At 40.7% G+C, this 21,279-nt stretch overlaps 1 protein-coding gene across 20 annotated transcripts in view; it reads right to left on the bottom strand.

Annotated features, from left to right (window-relative positions):
• ESRRG (estrogen related receptor gamma) overlaps positions 1–21,279 on the bottom strand; it is a 398,405-nt gene that overhangs the window by 153,748 nt on the left and 223,378 nt on the right. The window contains exon 1 of one of the 20 annotated variants that reach the window (XM_032682007.1): positions 10,338–10,359. The exons of 17 other annotated variants lie outside the window; for them this stretch is intronic. Coding sequence is in view for 1 of the 3 variants with exons in the window: in XM_032681990.1 (XP_032537881.1) it covers positions 9,764–9,819 (56 nt within the window). In the remaining 2 variants the exon portion in view is untranslated. Of the gene's footprint in view, positions 1–5,686; positions 5,754–9,763; positions 9,883–10,337; positions 10,360–21,279 lie in introns of those variants that run through there. 2 more of the 20 variants (XM_032681990.1, XM_032681998.1) reach the window with 2 other exon arrangements.

The following is a 21,279-nucleotide window of genomic DNA, read 5'->3' as shown; positions in this document are numbered from 1 at the left end:
GCCAGTATATTACAAAATGTAGAAGTGTGTTACACTATGAAAAACTGCACATTGTAAGTTAGCCACTGCACTTCACAGAGAAAGAAAGGATAGAATTACTGAATCTCTACCAAAAGCATGAATAGATGTAGCCACTTATCAAAAGAGCTGTTATTGTTGCTGAGGACTCATCTCTAAACACATTCACCTGTAATTTTGTCAAGGTAATAAATCCTTCCATTCATTACAGCACACTCAAAAGCACCCTGCTATTTAATTTAAATGGAAAAACGGCCCAAAGTGTCTAAAACATTTACTTTTGCTAATGTAAAAGTGCTGGCATTTTACTTCATTCCTGATAAGCCAGTGCCAATGGACGTGATTATTCTTTTCTTATTCAAAGCATATCAGTAGTTCGAAAGCACTCTCAATCTTATCAGGTGTATGAACAGCACAGTTACTGAAAACAGTTTGTACTGCTCCTCTCTCTTTCTGCCAGGCTATCAGATAAACCCAACTAACTAACTGTATTTACACACAATCAAACATAAGCTGTGTCTTCAACACACAGTAGTCTGTTTCTGGCATGTTACAGGTTTTCTGCTTGACATTAGTTGTAACCAAAACAGCAGCAGTGAATTAGCTTAGAACAAAAATACAGTCACTCCATAGGACCTAACACAAAAGGGACACGGAGAGGAAAAAAGAAAAAGAGAAACATTTTGTGAAGTAAGAATGATCACTTTCATCTCAGTATTTCACAGGTATTTATCTGGTGCTACTTGAAAAAGAGCATGGAAGCAGTAGGATTCAAATGCATTCGAAACAGACCTGACACAGGCCTTAAGAGTAGAAAAATAATTTCTTTTTTTGTTTATTTTATTCTCCTGTCCTCTAGGAACTGTCTCTGATTCGCAAGGGGTGAGAAAGTGAAAGAAAGAAAGGAAAATGGTTGCAGCGTCTGAAAGCATTTAAATGCCTTTACTGTTTTTGTCTGTAACGAGACTGATTTTCATGATCCAACTTTCGTTTGGCACTAAAAGATCCCCACAAAAACAAACCAAAAAAACACTCTACCCCAAACAAGCCTCTCGGCAACTGTCCTTTTCATTCAGTGTCTCAGATACAGAATTTTTAGTGCTAACTACTGAGGAATAATACAAGATCAACTACTCCAGAAGGGCCACGGCTTTGAAGATTTTGCTTACTGCACAGACATAGGAAATAGGCACAGTATCTCCCTTCATTGTCCTCAGGATGACAGTATATTCTCAGAATAAGCGTAGCACTGTAAGAGTTAAACATTAACCTGGCTGTGCACTGGGCACTTTCAGCTAGCTAAATGAAAAGTTCTGGAACGCCGGGAGAAATCCTGAGTTTCAGCTCTTTGATTAATTACAGCCTTCTTTAGTAGCTGAAGCTCCAGCCCCTGAGTGGAGGCTCCTTCCCACCACCCCCTCCCACTGACAGCCTAACCCTGAGTACTTCTGATGGAGCAGCAAAGGCCAGGCGCACGTGCCACCACCTGAGCCCATCCTGTGCTTCTGCCTGGGCTCCCGGCACAGAACTAGCCATCCTCTAGATTTGTAGGAGAACAATGAGCTGAATTAAGCCAAGTGTGCAGCACCGGGTAGTTCAGCCAATTGTTGTTTCTCCATCTGTGACACCACGGCCTGGTGATTGATGGGACAGGTGTCATTCATACGAATGTCAGCCACTGACAGTGGCTGCTCCGCTCTGTAAATATCACCCAGCACCAACTGGGCCCAAGCAGTTCCTGGGAGAAGAGCAATGGGGTGTCCCTGGGTGTTACTCAGCTACTGGAAATCCGATTCTCACCCCTTTAACGCTCAGGGGAACAGTTGGTTGAGGACATGGCATTTCATGCCACTTCAAAACATCTCATCTGTCCCACCACTTAATGGCTGCTATGAGAACATTGCTAGGGAATTCTTCCGCTGACGGAAAAGTGTATATAATTCAGTAGAGGAAATCTTGCATTCACGGAGCATTAAACTACCACAGTGTGTGTGTGGGGAAAATATCCACTTTTTGCTATAAGAATTTTACCATTCTCCAGAGATAATTTTACTAGCACTGCTTGTGCACTTGCTTTTGGAAACACGCTCTGAATCTGTTTTAGACGGCCCATAAGTTTTAGCCTTTTTTTTTCTTAACTAGATCCTTTTTTGGGTTTTTTTTTCCCCTTAAAAGTGAAAAATAATTGTGCAGAAGAAACCTCATAGACTTTCTGAAATTAATTCCTCTGAAAACTATTTTAGCGTTAATACTTGTCAATTGAGTATATCACAGTCCCCCCTAAGCAATAAAATATCAACTTAAACATAAAAGGAGATTGGTATTCATCCTCCACAAAGATAGGACCAAATCCTGCAGCCAATTTGATGACAGAAAAAAATTTAAAAGTAAATAAAGAATACACAGAAAATTATTTGATCCTTTGTTACATTTCCAATATATGGAGAACTATACAAACTGCAGTAGCAGCGTGCTAAGAGTACATAAAGGAGTACGATTTCACCATTTTGTTAAGTCTTGTTTTTAATAGATATTCGTGTCTTGTATTTCTTTAAAAATATTCACATGTGAGATGGAAAAAAGTGTTTCTTTCAAAAACAGCTCTAGAAACAAATCCAGAAATAGGGGGAGAGGGGTGAAAGAGCAGCAATAACACATACAAGAATGGTCTGAATAAAACAAGTCACCTCCTCCTCACCCATCCTGGTACCTTATGGGAAGGAATTTTGGAAATGCTCAGGAACAAGCTAGCACTACATTTTAGATATGACTTTTTCATCTCTACATCTACAGGACTTTAAATTGTTTCATGTCTAGCTGGCTTGGAAGGGGGAGTGCACACACACACAGCTGGTTTATAATTTTTTAATTATTTTTACTTTTTAAAAAATTTTTATTTCCTTGTTTTTTGTTTGTTTATTTGGGGTTTTATTTCTGAGGACGTTCAAAACAAGAAACAGCAACTCCACATCATCTTCTCATTCTAACTTGCCAAAGCCATCAATCTCTGATCACATCTATTAGAATCTCACTGTAGCCAACACTACATTTTGCGACAGCTTGACCAGTTGTTTAAGGAAAGAGTGTGTGATGGAGCAAAGCTAAATCGACACATCTGTGATACTTCTGACACTCCTCAGCATGGCTAATATTAATTTGTTTTCTTTGGCTAGGTAAGTGCTGCCAAAACACATTACATATGGTATGTAGTTCCAATCAAAATGATGAAAAGGAGATGTGCAGGTTTTTTTTCCACTTACAGCAACATGAAAAGACACAGAGGAGTAAAGAGACATCCACTCTAAGCTACAGAGTAATAACCTAAAAAACCTTAAATCACTTTATCTTAAAGTTTGGTTTCAGAACAAAACTCTTTAAGAGAATCTTACGCCCTCCTGTATAAAGACAGCACTCAAAGCTGCATAGAGTTTCACTCAGGGAAAGGGAATGTAATTTTTAATGTATGATAAAAGGATATATTTGGACTATTCTCACATGCATAGGGGTAGCTAATTATATTTCAGCAGGTTATCATATAAATAAATGTGCACAATTCTGTACAAGGATACTATAAATGGCTTGATTAGACCGAGAACAAGGAACTTCTATTTCATACACTCTGATATAACAACTTACCACAGTACCCGGCGATCCTTCTCCAATTTCATATTTCAAGTTCTGTGTTAGTGTCACAAAAAGTAAGAATTTTTTGTTTTGTTTTGCCTCATAAATTATTTTTATCTAAATCCGCAAATTTCATCAAGATTTCATACAAATTCAGAATGGTGACCCACGGTAAAAATCAGACATTCAGCGGTAAAGAAAAACAGCAAATGCTTATCTTACACCATGTGAAAGTACCAATATTGCTCTAATTTTCATCAGGCTCTTAATAGATGTTTCTGCTAGCGAGTATAGGAAGCTGAAGTGAAAAAATTAATTTTATATCAGTTTTAAAAGAAGTGGGAAACGATGCTCTGATTAAAAAGCTACGCTACTTAAAACAGGAAAATCATTGGAAATTAGATAAGATTCCCTTTAATGTAAACCTGCTATATTAAGGAATAGCAAAGAGAAAAGCCCCTCTTTGTATGAAGGAAATAAGAATTAGATGAAAAAACATTACAAGTGTTATGCAAACAAACCCAAGAGATTTAGATCTTCTGCAACATAGCAAATACATAAATTGTTTCAGAAGACATACGTGTCAAAAGGCAGCCATCTACCATTCTAGAAAAGTTACACTCCAAAGTGCTACTGAAAAGGCAATACCGAGTCATTTAGAATATAATTATGGAATGCTATCTAAAATAGCAGGATACAATTCAGTTTCATATTTTTCTTTAATGTTTCACAGTATTTTTACTTCTTGACAAAAAAACCACAACAAAATCAAAAAAACAAAATCCCCACAGCTATAGGACTTTTGGGGAGGACTAAGGACCATTACAATTGAATGTGTACTTTATATTTTTGCCTGAGGACATCATGATGTATATTAACAACCATATGTAGGAGTCATCCCCCCCTAAAATATTCTTTAGGTGTAAATACAGCCAAGAACACATGTAGCTGAAAAAATATTTCTCCACTTGACAGCCAAAACTTACAGGAATATGAATAAATATTATTATATTCATTTACTTAGAATAAGGAAATCTTAAAAAAAAAAAAATACAGCATCTTTTAAAAGCAAAACTGTGAGTACAATACAAAAATTGCTAGAGTAGATGGAGAATCTGGTATAAAATCAGGTGCAAACACTTTACATTGCTGACCAGCTCTCTTCCCATGGATAAAAAAAACCCCTACGTAAAACCACATAAAAGCAGCTGGATTTTGACAAGCAACTGCATAGAGGGAAGTTATACAGCTCTGCTTATATGTACTTACTGTATACATGTCTGTGTGCGTACACACAACAATAGAAGTACACTGCCAAAACTGCATAAGGAATACACTATATACCTGTAACACACACACAGGCATAGATATAAACGAATTGCAACACAAAACTTGCTCTGCATAGACAGAGGATTTCACATACAATGCAAATATATAAAACAAAGCCACAAACATACGTGCTGCTACAGATATGTCTGTGCACGTATGACTGCCTAACTCAAGCCTAAAAGACGATATGCAAAATGTAAAAGAACACGTAATAAGTGGAATGTCAAGCTGCAGCGACTGTTGGTGTCATCCCTGCACCATGAAACATACATATAAGTATGACTGGAGACAGAGAGGCTAAATATTTCACTGTCAGTGCATGTTGAGAAATGCAATTCATTTCTCTCTCATGTGCTTTAGGACAATGACAATTTAATACAAGGCCAGTGGATGTAAAAGAGATAAAAACTGAACAAACTGGCCCGGCATAATCACAGATTTCCTCTAGAGAGCTCGGTAGCGTGAGGCTCATATGCACTTGTAACGGATCAACATTTTATTGTTTCTTCCCTCCATGAATTTCCTGTGAAAAAGAATTCATAGCAAAGCTTATCTTACAGACAGAGGCTACTCTGGGCTTCAATAGGAGCAAGAATTCCTTCCATATTGTTTTTCCTACTTATCCTATGCTTTTCATTTATTCTAAGCAAAAAAATAATTATTTTATATACTTCCTTGAAAGGTTCAAATAAGCTTTTTTTTCATTCCTACTTACACTTTCACAGAGGTGCAAGCAACCTCCCTGTAGGTCAAGGGTCAGTCCTTTAAAAACTATTCTGAAAAATGAATAATCACATCACTTATTCATGAATAATTTATATTTTTATACCATAATTTTTCTATCTTAACTTTGCTCATAATATACAGAAATAGCAGCATAACATTTGGACTGACACATCTGTGAGAATAGACATATACTTTTTAGCTACTCTAAGCAAAGTAGGCTTCAAGTATTGTTAAATATTATCATAGACAAGTTACCTTCTCTATTTGATGAATAGCACCATGTATTTGAAATTAATTGCAAAAGTAGGGTTGGCTAATGAGGTGGCCCTTATCTTTTCTCAGCAGTGCAAGCACAAGTATTTTTCTGCTGGCTCAATATTTTTTAAATGCCCGAAGTGCTATTAACTAAGTTGAAATCTGATTAAAATATGAACTTCAAAATATTCACAACAGCTAATGCACTTACACACACACACACACACACAAAAGCCAAGGAAATTCTTATCTCTTTTCTTATCATTAAGCATGTGTTTTGAAAAATAATAATTAAATAAATTGTTCCCTACAGATTCTGCCAGTTGTTTTGCTCCCCATTAGCATCTTTGAAAACAGTTTGTTAAGACAATAGTTATTCTTTATTATGGAACTGTGGGGATGATGCCCTTCTACCTGACTCAGTCTAAAAAGAAATTTGTGGGAAATGTTAAAGCTTAAGGACTATTAGAAAAGGACAGTGCGCTTTAGGAAAAAACAGGGGGGAAAAGTACGGAAAAAAATGATCAGCCATTCCAAAGAATTAACGGATATCCACAAGGGCTTTGCTAATAACACGGGTTAATTACTGCTGAAACGCACCAGGCTCAGTAAATAAAAGAGCACAACCATAAACACATTAAAATGAGCACCCATCACTAAAAAAGGGGCAAGCCCCAGTAAAGGAAAAGCTGCCAGACGGGCATTTCAGCACAAATCCTTTATACTTTCTGCAGGATTTAAAAACTTGCCAGCAGTCTATCAGAACTAAAAGAGCAAAGCCCTACGACCGAAAACAGGGAAGGAAGAAGGGACCAGGGCCTGCCTGCTGCCCAAGGGGAGAGCCCTGGGAGAGCTCAGGCAGGGTCTGGATGCTCACCCATGCTTGGGGGCTGGTTGCACCATCCAGAGCCTTGTGCCACCTTACACACCGGGTACACGTACAGAGGCCTAGAGCTTATGACTGGAATATTAGCTTGGGCTTTATTTCTTAGTAACAACTGTAAATAGCTATCTAATAAGACAAATGCATGAGGTTAAAGACCTTCAAAGCTTGGAGAAACCATGGAGTGGAATCGCATCTGCTTCCCACCTCACAAAGAGAAGCGTTCTTCAGTCCACCCCTTTCCTCCCTTTACATATGAAAGACACTTCTAAAAAATTCTTCAACAATCAGAAGCTACGTCAAAATATTTTAAAGAGTGAAACTGACACAAACTCTTTTAAGTTTAGCATATAATCACCCTGCACGCACACAAACATACACGCATATGAATCTACACACACACACTCATATTCATCCGTACACAAACATAACCCAGACAGACTCGCAGGGTAACTCCACACATCATTCCCACATCGCAACATGAGAACGCTTAGAAAAACATAAAATATGTACACCAACCATCACTGCACTGAAGTATTCACATGATGTGACACCTATGTCCACTTTTTAAATGTTACAGCCTTTCTACACAACCTTTATTTCTTGTCAGCTGAGTATTCCATCGGTTGCATTCTAAGACGAAACTCTATGCACATGAACAGCTGAATTTGTTCCACATTTAAATGCAGTTGCACATTTTTAAATGGAGAAAGTAGGGAAACTGCTAAATGTTCAAATGAATGAAACACAGTGAGCCACAAAAGGTAAACATACATAATGCACAGCAGCTTTCTGGAGCTACAAATCTGCTCAATTTTTTATGTTTGGCATTCAGAGACCACATCCAAATTTACTAAACTACTCCCGTTCTTTCCTCTCCCCCCCCTTTTTTGGAGTGTTTCAATTGCCTTTCCTTCTTCCAACAGCTGTGACAACTGTTAAAACGGTCAGTAAAATTAAGTCCGCTCTCTAATCCTTTAGTCAACGTTACATTTTAATCAGAGGTTGAGGGAGATTTCCTGTTATGAACGCACTGATTCATTTAAAATTATTAAACTGACACATATGTCAAAATGAGCAGATATATTTATTGCATCTGCTAGGTCATTACCTATTAGTAATTATTAGTGCTATTGTTATTGCTGAAAGAGCAAAAATTCAAGACTGCAGCTGGCTTTAAGTTATTGCATTCTTTAACATGCTCTGCCTTAAAATCAAAGCATACCTAGTCATGGTCAGACAGATGTCTCTGCACTCTCAAAATGTTCGGACAATTTTTAGCTTGAATCCTCTCTACCCTCACCCATAACACAAGAACTGCAGAAACTACAATACCTATTTCGTATGTCCTTATGCTCATATGTGCATATGCATGTTACAATATATAGTCAAATCACGATTACTATGGATATTATTAATGTGTAAAACTCTGGAGTTTATTAATTGAGACAGAGAAGTAGATATGTTTCTGAATGTTAGTTCTTTCCCTGTCTCCATTGAATCCCACACGCCTCAAGCCCTGCACTCACACAATATATTGGGAGTGTTTTAAGATGACTTTGAATTGAGCCAAAGAGGAAGAAAAAAATTAGTTCGAATCTTGCACCAGAGCCAAAAAGACATGTGCCCCGATTTCATTTAAATGCATCTACTCTAAGAGGCTTATCTAAACTAATCATTCAAATTAGCTGTAAGAAGGTAAATTCAAGAAAGCTCCTTTGGGGGGGCTGGGGGAGGACAAAGCATCCAAGAAAAAAAAAATCACAAAAAAGCCCAACTAACACCCAACTTATCGTCTCTTTATATATTTTATAAAAAACGTGTCACTGTGATAAAAGCTGTAGAAACTGCATTCTTATATTTATGAAGCTATCTTACACTATACACAGTGCACTGATCTATAAACCATATCTGAAAGGGCACCCTCCTCTGTTTATTTTCTTTTATTTACCCCGGAACATTACAGTGGGTTTTCCCTGCGTCCCCTTCCCAAATCGTACTCCTGCGAGCCAGGCTGTTTGCTACTTCCCGTATTATTTCACTAACGTGCAATCACCGCGATTCACTTTTCATGCCTGGCTTAATTATCAACAGCCCTGCACTGTGCAGGCAGTAAGGACAGCTAGTGGGCATCTACCTATAGTACACTGTCACCTCCCGAGCAGCCTCTCCGTCGCTGCGTCCGGGGCGATGCTGGCGGCCAGCCGGGGCTTCTCCGCGGCGCTACTGTCCCTCTCGGCGTAACACCGGCACACAGCTACGTAACTGGCTCGACATAAAGAAAAATGAACCGGTGACAGCTCCCGTGATACCCTAATATTTAATCCCGGCTGCGGGGCTCAGATCAAGTTCAGGAGCCGCTCCTCAGCCCCGGTTCTGTTCGGGGCGCCGCGCTTTCCGCCGGAGTCACTCCGCCAGGTACCTAAGAAGTGCCAGCCAAGAACTGTGGCTCCTCAAAAAGTGTTCGTAGGGAAAAGCAGGAGCGGAGGGACGCGCCGTGCGGCGCGGACCCCGCCAAGTGCCACACGCCGCCCCCCCCGGCCGCCGAGGCCGCCGGTCCGGAGCGGCGCCCCCCGGCAGGGCGGTCACACCGCGCCGGCCGCAGCCACCGCGCCGGGGCCGCTCCCGGCGTGGCCCCAGCGCGGCGCGGGCTCCCTCCCGCCCGCCGCTCCGCCGGCGCTGCCCGGGGAGCCGCGCACCTGTCAGACGGCGAGCGCCGGGGCAGCGGCGGGGCCGGGCGCTCGCCCGCCCGCCGGCACCGCTCCCGCCGGGCGCCTCCCGCCCGGCCCGCCCCGGCGCGCAGCGCCCCGGGCCGGCTCCCATCCGCGGCCGCGGCGCAGCGTTACCTGCAGCGGCGTCTTAGGCGCCTGTCATGTTTTGGGGCAGGCGGCGTGCGGCGGTGGGGTGGGGGCGGGGAGCGGTACCTACTCTTCCTCGTAGTGCAGGGAGAGCGGCTCCGGCAGGCAAAGTTCTACCGAATCCATGTGCGCCCGGCGACCATCCTCCGTGCGCCCCCGCGGTGAAAAGCAAAGTTTCCGTGGCCGAGCGCCGCGCACTTGGCACGGGCGCGCTCCGGGCGCGGCGGCGGCGGCGGCGGCGGCGGCGGCGGCGGCGGCGGCGGCGGGCGGGGACCAAAAGCTCGCCCGCGCGCCTAATCAAGGACTTAAAGCCCCGCTCGGAGCTCATGAATATGCAGCAGGGCTGTACATATGCATCCCCCGGCCCGGGGGGACGGCCGATTGGTGGGGCGGCGGCCAATCAGGCGCCAGGGGCGCCGGGGCGGCCCGGCGCGCGGCCCGCGCGGCAGGTAGAGGGTGGGGACGGGGGAGCGGCCTGAGGCGGCGGCGGCCGCCGGGGCACAGCCCGCGGACGTGCCCGCGCCGCCGGACGGGGCGGCGGGGGCTGCCCGCGCTCTCTCCTTCCTTCCCTCCCTCCCTCCCTCCCTCCCTCCCTCCCTTCCTTCCTCCTCGCCTTCCCGCCCGGCCCCAACTTCGGCAGGTACCTTGGCAGGCTCCCGGTTAAGGATTGCGCGCAAAGGTAGAGAGGATTGAAGTTTGCGCCGCCGCCGCCGGTCGCGGCGTTTCGCCGAGGCGGCAGCCGGGCTCGGCTCCCAGCGCGCTCTCCTGACCGCCGCTTCCCTAACCTTTGGAACTGCTCGGCGCCGGGGAAAAACAAATAATAATAACGCCAAGCGCAGCCTGCCGAAGCCTCCGGGTAACTCAACTTTTCATTGTCGTGCGAGTTGCTTTTGGGGGAAAAGGGAGGGGGGGCGAGCTGGAATTTGATTATGTATATGTAATGTGATATATAAAAACATAAAAATTATATAGTTAAGTATTTAAAAATTTTCAGCCTCCTTTTCTACTTAGCTATAAAAAGCAACAAACATTCCTAACAAAACGGGCACTCAAATCCATTCCTTAACATCATGGGTGAAACTGGGAGCGAATACAGCTATGTATATTCCTATACAGATTATAGCTGCATCGTAACATATATATATATATATTATATATACACCCTGTGCGAATATTTGGATGTTTAGATGTGTGTATTTAGATATAAGAAAGAGAAATAAAAGCTCCAGAACTGATCAATTTCCTCTGTAAGTGTGCAGGGATTAGAGTGGACTAACTCAGCCTGCCTCATTTTAATGAGATAAGGGCTGCACTGTCGTAGCTCTGCATTAGTAAATCTAGGAGGGTGCCTAGACCTCTACAGTGTTTGGGGGGGTTAGTTTTTTTGTAAAGCAAGTTTTGCTGAACTGAAAGGGCATTAAACACACAGCCCTGTAGGCACGCCTGCATAAACATCACCGAGCCCGGTTCCAGCAAAGCACCGCTTAGAGCCAGCTCAGAGTTGTTCTTCTCTGTCACATGAAAGGTCCCTGACTAAACTTGTTCCAACACAGTGACCGTACTCAAATTTAGAGGCACTGTTTGCACTGAAACATACTCACATAACTCCGTGTTGAAAGAATCAGTAATAATGAATTAGGAATGCATTTTTTCTCTCAAAACCTACTACCTTTACTTAAAATTACAACTAAGATACCATACTTATTTTCCAGGTTCAAAGTGTTTCTGTCCCTACCAGCAAAAACAGACACAGGCTTTTTCTAGCCAGAAAAAAAAAATCAAACCAACACTGGAAAGACAATAATTTCTTAGAATGCAGCTCAACTCTTACAAAATCTTTGTGACTGGAGCCCTAACACGATGCAAATGGCAGTCTTTTAGATCAAAACAAATCAGTGCACACCCTCAAAATGCAGTAATACCATTCACAAATGGAAACACAAATGCCCTCTCCAAATCTGTTTCACAGCAACAGAACCAAGGTCCAAAATATATAGGTTCAATAGACATGTTTCTGTATGTTCACAGCAGAGAAATTCCAGTGTTATGTATTTAACCTTATGCGAAGACTGGGCCTGCTTCCTACAAACATGGCATAAATACATTTAAGTTTAGGAACTGGAACCACCACAGCAAAACTACAGCTCAGACTACTGTATAAAAGCAGGTAGTAAAAGCTTAATTACCAATAGCATTATGCTGTCTATATTGTTAAATGTGAACTCTGTAATCAAGATGTAGATTCGCTTGTGAGCACTGAATTAAAAAGCTCTGAAATGTAGAGTAAAATTTAAGTACTCTGTAGAAACATCAGGGACAAAAAAAAAAAAATCTGTTTTTAACAAATTTTAAAATGAGAGGTACTAACGCACAATACTGTATTAGAACATCTTCTTTAAGTAACAATTTGATAAACAGATTTTGGGATCAAATCAGAACTTCAATATGAAGTCTTTATGTATAGTTATCTGTATGACTACATGAACTCAAAATACAGGTCCTACAAACTGATTTACATGTGCACATGAGCAAAACACGAAAATGCAAATAGATTGTACTGAGTATCTCTCCATTTATAGATTTATACCCAAAATGGCTCTTTTTCAATATTTTTTATTCCAATTTTTTTATTCCAAAGTGCTTTCAAATCTTCGCATGTTCTCTTATATAAAAAATCACCCATAAAGAATCCCTATACGTGTAATTTGATACGGTCACTTTTCTGTATTAAGTTCCCTGGAATGCACCCTCCTAAAATATGACAGCTATTCCATTTTGAAACTTATCAAAGGACAGGTTAGCTTCCTTTCTACTTTCGTTCATTATCTCCTAAGATTTTATATTCAGGTGCTGAAACATGGCCTCTCCTTCTGTCCTGTTCTGTCTTCCTTTAAGCCTTCCTTTTCATGTTCACATGGCTTCCACTACCTTGTTAGCTTGTCATCTCCCACCCCCCCCTTTACACCCCCAAATAATACGTTTTTCCTCTCCCCCTGTGAGCCATCACTACTTTTCTATGAACCATCTTTCATCCAAGCAAGCAGCTCTCTTCCCTGCCAGTGCTGCTTCTTGGAGAACCAGAAATCCTATGCTGTCCTTTGCCTGTTGATAAACAAAGCAGTTGGCTTCTTCCCCCGGGGACTGAAAGTGTCACCTCCACCAGACTGGGGCCTGGAATTCCAACTACATTCTTGAACTTGGGTTTCACAGTTACCGATCAGTTTGGGGAAGGGGAAAAGAAAAAAAGGTAAAGAGATCACAGCAGCAAGTAAACTGGGGCTAAGTGTACCTTCATTTTCTCAAGCTGTTCTGTAGAAATAAATAAAAATAGTACTATGGGGGGAAAAAAAGCTCAAGCCAGATATCAGTTTACTGGATTTTATCAGGAAATACAGAATAAGAACATGCATGCAAACACACATCTGCACTAACTTATCAAACTGTACAGTGCAAAATCTTACCACAAGGAGTCTATACAAAACAGTGGTAATGGAATGAGAGAGGGAAAGAAAAAAATTGTCAGGAGTGCCTGTACCAGTCAAGAGGCATTACTGAGCAGCACCTACATTTCCATATCTCTCTGTACATGTAATTTTTCATGTGTGCCAAACAGTACATCTTTAAGCTTCTTCACATTTAAATACTATAGACATTTCAAGGCATCTGAACAGCCAGATTCTTAAAGCACAGCTACCTCAAGGCAACTGAAGAAGTAAGATTCAGTGGCACTTCGCAGAAGCCGCACAGTGCATCGTGTCAAATGTGTACTTACCAAAAGGAGCAACAAGCTCAAGCCATCAGGGAAAGAGCAAGATCATGAAAGTGTGTTAGCTGCTGAGAATTTATTTGGGAAGAAGTATACTATTAACTTTAGATAGAAATTTGCAATACAATATGGAACCTCATTCAAAGTCCAGCTGGAAAATACCTTATTGTTAAGAGTGTGAAATAAATAGCAACGTGTCATCAAATATGTGATTTTTCTCTTTATTCACAATCACTGCTTAAAGAAACATAACTCAGATGTGATCTCACTCTGTGCTACAGTGAGATTAATATTAGAACAATATTGACACTGTCTACTCGTCTTTTGTGTTTCTCACTGGAAGGCACTTGGTGCACCCCTGGATATCCTGCTAATGAGTTAAAAAACCTAACACTTCTAAAGTTCCAGATTTTGCTCACCTGTTTGTACACAGTTGGACAAACTGTACCAAGTTATTACTTTAAAGCCATCTGCTGTATTTAGCATTAATTACTCCTTGTTTTGATCTTAGGGAAAAAAGCTCACATAACACAATATCTGAATGCTCCTTAGAACTTACCCACAGTGCGTTCACAAATACACAGAGCAAGGCTTTTAGCTTTTGCTGCTACGCTCAGTTTTAGCATACAAAAAAATGTCTCTGTGAAATAACAGCAATTGCCTTACCATGTTACTGAACTACATTCAATTTATCTGGTCTCAAACAAATACTCCATATTTTCTCCTTGTTTTATTTTCAAGGGCATGGGTATGGGTATTTAGATGACTGCCTTCACTGGTACAGAATAGAAATGGTTCACATTGCTATAAATGAATATTATTCTCTTGACGAAACACCTTTTCCAAAGCCTCTGACAAAAAGAAAGGGAAAAAAAACCCAGAAAGAAAAAGGAAGCCACACACACACTGCCTGTCACCCACCAAAAAAGGTCTCCTCCCTAAAGATAATTCAAGCACACACTTCAATATGGATATCTCACTATTACCCCAAGCTCTTTTCTTAGTGGAAGTTTCTTTAGAGAAACTGAAGTGCATTACTGTCTCAGACAGCCAAGGATAAGATGACTGAGGGAATTCAGTTGCTCTGTTTAATTAATACAGGATTATTTCACTTTCATTTTGTGAAGCTAATAATATGACTGGTGGAATGTCAGTAAAAATTAAATCATAAACTAGTGCAGTACCAAAGGGAAAACTTACTTTAGTTATGGAGTATTCCCAGCAGAAATCTTGAAAATCTTATACATATTTACACTGATAAAATACCACATGTACTTCATGGGATACTGCAAGCTTTCTACAATCCTTGTGGCATGTATTTACAGAGCAAGAGTTAACATTTTGAGATTATACATTAATAAATGAGTTGCAGTTATATTGTTTCTTGAATGTTAAGCACCACATACTAAACGCAGGAACACGTTCAAGGTCAATGTCCTATTTTAGACCTTTTCAGCAGCTGTGATATTATGATAATCACACTTAAAATATTCCTATAGAAAGAGTAAATTAGCCCTTTTCACTAGAAGGATTATTATGATAAACAACAGATCTGAAAGAACAAATTCAGATTTCTTTCTTTGTTTATTGTTTTGGGGTTTTTTTGTCAGCAATGCAATAAATTGCTGTCCCTAACTGTGATGGCTTTTCTACCCAGGAATTAAAAAAAAAAAACACCTAAGTTCACTTTATTCTGCACTTATATTACCTTTTGGTTTTTTTGGGGTTTTTACCTATGTAAAAATGCCTTCCTTAAAATGTGTTTATGCTTTCTGTAAGAACCAAAACATTCCAGTTGACATACCATTCTATCACCAATACTGCAGTGAAATGTAATATCCCACTAAACCAGAAGGGAAAGAAGAAAACTTAGCATCAGCAGCTATTCCTAAGCAAGATTAGGGGTTTAGCTCCATCTAATTGAGGGATGAGATGTGTCCCTCAATGGGTCTCTTCCCACTCCCCCACCAGCCCTTCTACCTGACTGCAAGCTCAAAGTTCTAAAAATAGAAGAAGATGGAGCGTAAATATTTCCCCAGTGAAAGCACCAATAATCTTTACTGTGAGCTGACATGAATTGCTTGTTACACTGCCCTAGGATATCATGGCTTGAAGCGAGAGCGCAGACACGCACAGAGCCACCAACCACTCTCAAAGCTTTGGTAACGTCTATTTGTGCATGTCCATGTCGCAGAGGCTCCTACGACATCTGACGTGGAGCTGGTGCACCTGCTGTACAAAACAAGGCATTCGCCAGCCTACCTTCCCCCCACCCCCGACCGCCCCAGCCCATGCTCCATCACTCTTCTTCCTTTTTCTCCCCCTGCTCCCCCCTTCACTCCCTTCACTCTGGCATTTTTATTATTAATGTTATTGCTATTATTACTGTCCAAGCATAAGCTGATCCACAGGGGAGCCTGTGTAATTTAACCCCTCAAGCACTAAATTCCTTCACATGTGCCAAAGACACAGGTTTGTTGTTGCCTCCAGCAATATCCCAGGAAGACGAGTGATGGCGGTGTCATATCATCACACAGCGACTTAATCTATTGCGACACCCAGGGAACGGGTAACTGAAGAGATTTACAGAACACGCTCTCTGCCTGAATACAAAATGTTATCGCCTTTACCAACAAACTCAAGTCACATGAAACAAAGTGAAACAAATTTTGCCCTCTTACGGCTCATTGTTTCCATGACTCTGCTTTATCCAATCCACCCCCAAGTTACTTGTCCCCCTGTACATCTAGCTATATGATACTTTTTTCAACATTTTTGTTCTCCCTCCTTTGTTCTTCTCATGTTCTCTGATTAACAAACAGCCAGATCATGTTGAACTGCCAAGTAACATAGCCTTGGAAATCTTTTATCCATACACTAGATGACTGGAACCATCACTTACATCAGGGTTATCTCTACATTCTGTCTTTATGTTGTCTGACATCTAATGCATGTTTTTTAAAACAATAGATTAAAGGGGTTGCACTTTTCAAAGGTGCAAGGAACACTAAATTCAACACTCACAGTTGAATAAATAACACTACAATAAATAACGACATCAGAAAAGCATCTATTTTAAGTCCTGAAAACCAGAAAAGGGACTTTCCACATGGGTGTCCTGTCATCCATAACTATTAGGGAAGAATTCAATATAATAAAGAAGTATATAACTGTTCTCTCCAAGATCAAGGCGAGATTCTCTATCTTCTAACATTTCACTGACCTAGGAAGCAAGAATTTTGCACAGAATTAATACTGGAGAAAAATGAGACTAGTGAAACATCCTGAGCTCAGGATGACCTGATTGTGCTGGTGAATCAGAGCTTTCACCGTGGGAAATTAACTGCTCTGAAACTCGAGGAAGAAACCAGTAACAAAGGCTGAGTTCAAATGCTCAAGAGTAAACAAATCCTTCCTCACCAAAAGGTATTAGCTACCCTTAACTCAACTCTAGACATCCAGATCTAAAACAGGTAGAGACTTCCATGAAGGCCACTGAAATCTGCCTGTGTAGTAACAGATTTCTAATTTTTCTTTCTGTATACACGCCTTCTTTTAAATGCCTATATCAGCTGACTGACTGAGCCCTTAATAATGTAAAGTTTGTTTAGAGGCATAATTAGACTCCAGGTCAAATGATTTCTTGGGCACACACTTGTGTGCGTAGGAAGACATTAAGAACCTCTCGTACTTTTCCCCAACCACTAATATGAAGAGACTTAAAATAAAGGTTTTCACGGATATACAGCTCCCAAATGGTAACTGTATGGTTCCAGCAGTTCAAAAGAAAAATGGAGCTCACCACAAGTTGCTCTTTTCGCAGGTCCTTCAGCTCCATTCCCCTGAAAGTCAAAGACCTGATGTCCTAAAGGAAGCCTTTACAGAACGTATCAGATGCTGAGATGCTGTTCACTGCTATATTCATTTCCCCTTAGTGGTGGGTAGAAGGTTTAGAATACCCATCAAGAATATGTCAGTATACACCAACGCAAGTGCAACAATCCTGCTATCTCTAGTAGACTTGTACTCTAACATTTAATGGAATCAAACTGACATCGTTAATACAATACATAAAGTAACAAAAATGTCTGTGTTACATTATTACAATTAAAACATTTTTTCTGGCTGTATTAGTACATATGATCAAATGACAGCATAAAATCCTAATTACATCCTTCTGCAGCTGAAGCCTTCTATTATCAACTATGTTTCTGTCCTATAGCAGCTTCACTCCTATTGACCAGACAGTTAGCCCTATTCAATTATTCTGTCTCAAATCACTAGATTTAGCTCCATGTGTAATGGTTAAGGTGTAAATATTACATACACACCCTTTCAGCCTAATTCATTTACTTGCAAATTTGAATTTATATTTTAATTTCTTTTTTAAGAAACATGAAAATCTAAGTCTTCATATTAGATGGGATTTTTTTTTCCTCCCACCAGCTCTGTCTCCATTTCAGGTGTTACATCTCCAGAAATTTAGCTTAACTTGTCTACAGTATAAATGTCTTTCAAAGACAAAAAAAGGCAAAGTGAGAATTACAATTATTTGACTCAAGTATCCTGAATAAAGCAATAAAATATCAGTATGACTTTTAAGCAGATCTAGTCAATATTTCCCTGTTAAAGCACTCACTCAAGGTGTGAATTGATCCAGAAAGTACATCCTTTAGACTTGCTGCACTTTTGACACTTGTATCACAAACAATTTGGTTCAATTACTGTAGATGTATATGTTTCTCTCCATGTGTCTGTATGTGTGCACCTGTACCTACACAAACCACAAGTAAATGTCTTATATTATAGGCTCTTGGTTATATTCATATTTTTACACACAAAAAATAAGTGGCAAAAAAGTAAGCTGAACCAACACATGTACACAGAAGTGAATGTCTCCGTATTTCATTCTAGTGCGTAGCCACCTCATTAATTTTGTCCCTCCAAAGTCCCCACTTCTCTGCTTACAGAGCTTCCACGTGACCTGATTTGAAAGCACACCGAGTTACGGTGTGTTACATGCCATACTCACCTGAAAGCCAGATTTTACACTCCTTTCTCAAACAAATGCATGTCAACTTGAGTAGCACACCCCTGCAATACTTTAGCATTGCAGAACAGATTCCTCATTACCTACAACGCTTTAACATTGCATAACAGATTCCTGGTTACCTAATTCCTGAAAGCACATCCACTTTTGTGCATCTAGGAAATAGATCTAATACTAGCACCATGATACAGTCTGTTTACTGACCAGGTAACCCAGAACACGGTTACAGCTTATCTGAGCATGAGTTCAAAGAATACTACCCAATGAAATACTGATTTCTGAGGGAACACCCTTGCTGTTACCTGCCTTGAACCCATCCAGGAGTATGTCCAAAGCAGCTGAAGTTTATAAGCACGAGGATGATGCCCAGGAGCTGTTATAAGAAGAAAATCTAAAGCAATTTCTGCACGCAACCATTACCATGTGACTGCTAAAAGAAGGAGAAGAATTTCTCTAATATTGTCAAGGAAACAATAGGCTTTAAAAAATTGGAAAGGCTTTTAGAAATAAAATATCAAAAGGAAAAGTTGCAACTCAGTCTTCCTACTGACCCATTTACTCCAACTTCAGATTTTCTGCTCCCAAGGCATTAACATAAACTTCGCCAGCTTTATTAAAGACCATATCTGTATTCCTTAGCACTGTTTGCATTTGGTACACATATTTTCAGAATGCTAATGGTCCTTTATTCAATAATGAATTTGGCAGAAAAACAAGAATCAGCTCTCTTTAAATGGTATTTTTCTAAATAAATTCTCTAAACCTGATTGAGTTAGATCCTTGAATCATGCTTTGGAAGATGCAACTCGGAGTTTTTGAATAAAGTGAAGCACTTAAGCAAATCAGACTTTTATTCTTCATCCAGTGAGAAGCCTGAGATTTAAGATGAAAGAGCTGGGCTGCCTTTCTCTCTCCTTATCCTGCAAGGTCCCTTCATTTTCCCTGTTTTCCCAGTAGATTTACTTGTAAATCTGGTGACAGCCACATTTGAAGTCCTGAGGTCTGACTCCTGACCTCAGTTATGTTAGCCCTTCCCTGCAGAAGAACTACCCCTTGGATCACTGACTTGCTATTATTCTATGGTTAATAGACCTGAGCTGTGCAATATTTTTTTATCTGGCTACAGTCCTATCTCTAAATTCTCTATTTTGAATGAATACCGATTTTGTGACATGAAGTCTGCTATATAATGAAATGCAAACAATGAAAAGGCTAAATCAGTTTACAAAAAATCTATTTGTCAAACAGTGTGGAGATGCTCCCAATTTAGTCTGGGCAGTGCATGCAGCTCTTGATAAGGGAGTTAAAACCAAGCCGTTCCACTGCATAAAAATAAAAGCATCTGCAAGAGAGAGACATTTTCTTTGGGAGAATCTTCCCTAGAACCTGTAGCTAATTATTAAAAAATATTTTAAAATAAAAAATAAACACACACACACACACACATACACCCCCTTGGATTCTGCAGGAATTTTCCAACAGCCAGGAGCACTGTTATAGGAGGTAACAGCGAACGCCTCCCCAGCGCAGTCCCCTTATGTCACATTTGCATTTCTATTCAGCTACATTGCCTGACAATGAAGCAAATGGGTCTGCCTTATCTGTACAATTCCGGACAACAGAGATTTCTAAGCCATACAAAGGAACGAGCTTAACATTCAGCACTCAACACCTCCCGGTGTACCCCCCTCCCCGCCCCCAGCCCTGGGGGGATGGCGGTCACACAAACACCTGGCCACGCCACAGCCTGACACCCTCGCATGGCATCCGAAAAGGAACCGGTTAAGAGAATAACAATAAAATACAAGAATAAGCGATCGAGACTTCTAAGGAGCTTGCCAGCCTTGAGGAAGAAAATAGTCCCAACCCTCCAGATTTTCAGGCTTTGTTTGGATCGTAGAGGAGTGTCCCTGGAATGTAAAAGTAGATAATATCTAGTGACTTCCCCCCCACCACCACCTCCCGTCCCTTTTAGGCTGGCATTTAATACAGCAGATGAAATCTACAGATCCTTTTATCGGGGAAATTTCATATCACCCTAGTTTTCATTAGAAAACCTTTAGCAGCTAGGCTGCCTAACTCATGCCATTTCATTGCACTATGAAGAAATTTCCGGCTAATTCCTTCAAAATTAATATCGTCTCATTTAAAAGTTAGAAATTACACCAAAAAACCTGCACAAGCTGAAACCTCCAGATCCAACTTTTGTTGTGACAGGACTTAAGCCAGCTATAATACAGGCTAGGGCTTTAAACAGCAAGGAAAAAAATTACAGTGACACAGTTTTGTAGATACTTTGGCTCTAGTCCGGCTTTCCGTGAAAAAGATAGATAGATATAGATATAGATATACACACTGTATCTGTCTTCTTGGCCTTCTCCCTTGCTCTTAAATGCTCAGCGTAGCAAAATAGGCCTATGAACTCAATCTAGAGCATGAGAAACTTTGTTGTGAAGGGGCTTATCCGCATGTTTATTTATATACACAGAAGTAATCTGAAGTACCAAGCACGGAGAGGGAGGTGGGAGAGTGTCCATCTTTTTGTCCCAGTTAGTATATCCTAAAGCACAATATACCTTTTCCATAGCATACCGAATTTTAAATTGCTAGCTTACACTTTAATTGTCCTGAACTTCCAGGTAAGGTTATTCTTTGCTGTTGAGCGAATGCTGAATTTCTCCCCAGAGGTGGTTGCAATGAGTAGTGATTCTCTATCTTTTTCTCGCTCACACAGTTTTGAAGATTTACAGACAGGAGTATCATCACGTTA

Source organism: Chiroxiphia lanceolata, chromosome 3 (assembly GCF_009829145.1).
Source record: "Chiroxiphia lanceolata isolate bChiLan1 chromosome 3, bChiLan1.pri, whole genome shotgun sequence".
NCBI lineage: Eukaryota > Metazoa > Chordata > Aves > Passeriformes > Pipridae > Chiroxiphia > Chiroxiphia lanceolata.
Note: the sequence above shows the minus strand (reverse complement) of the source record. Positions and strands in the feature narration are given on the sequence as shown.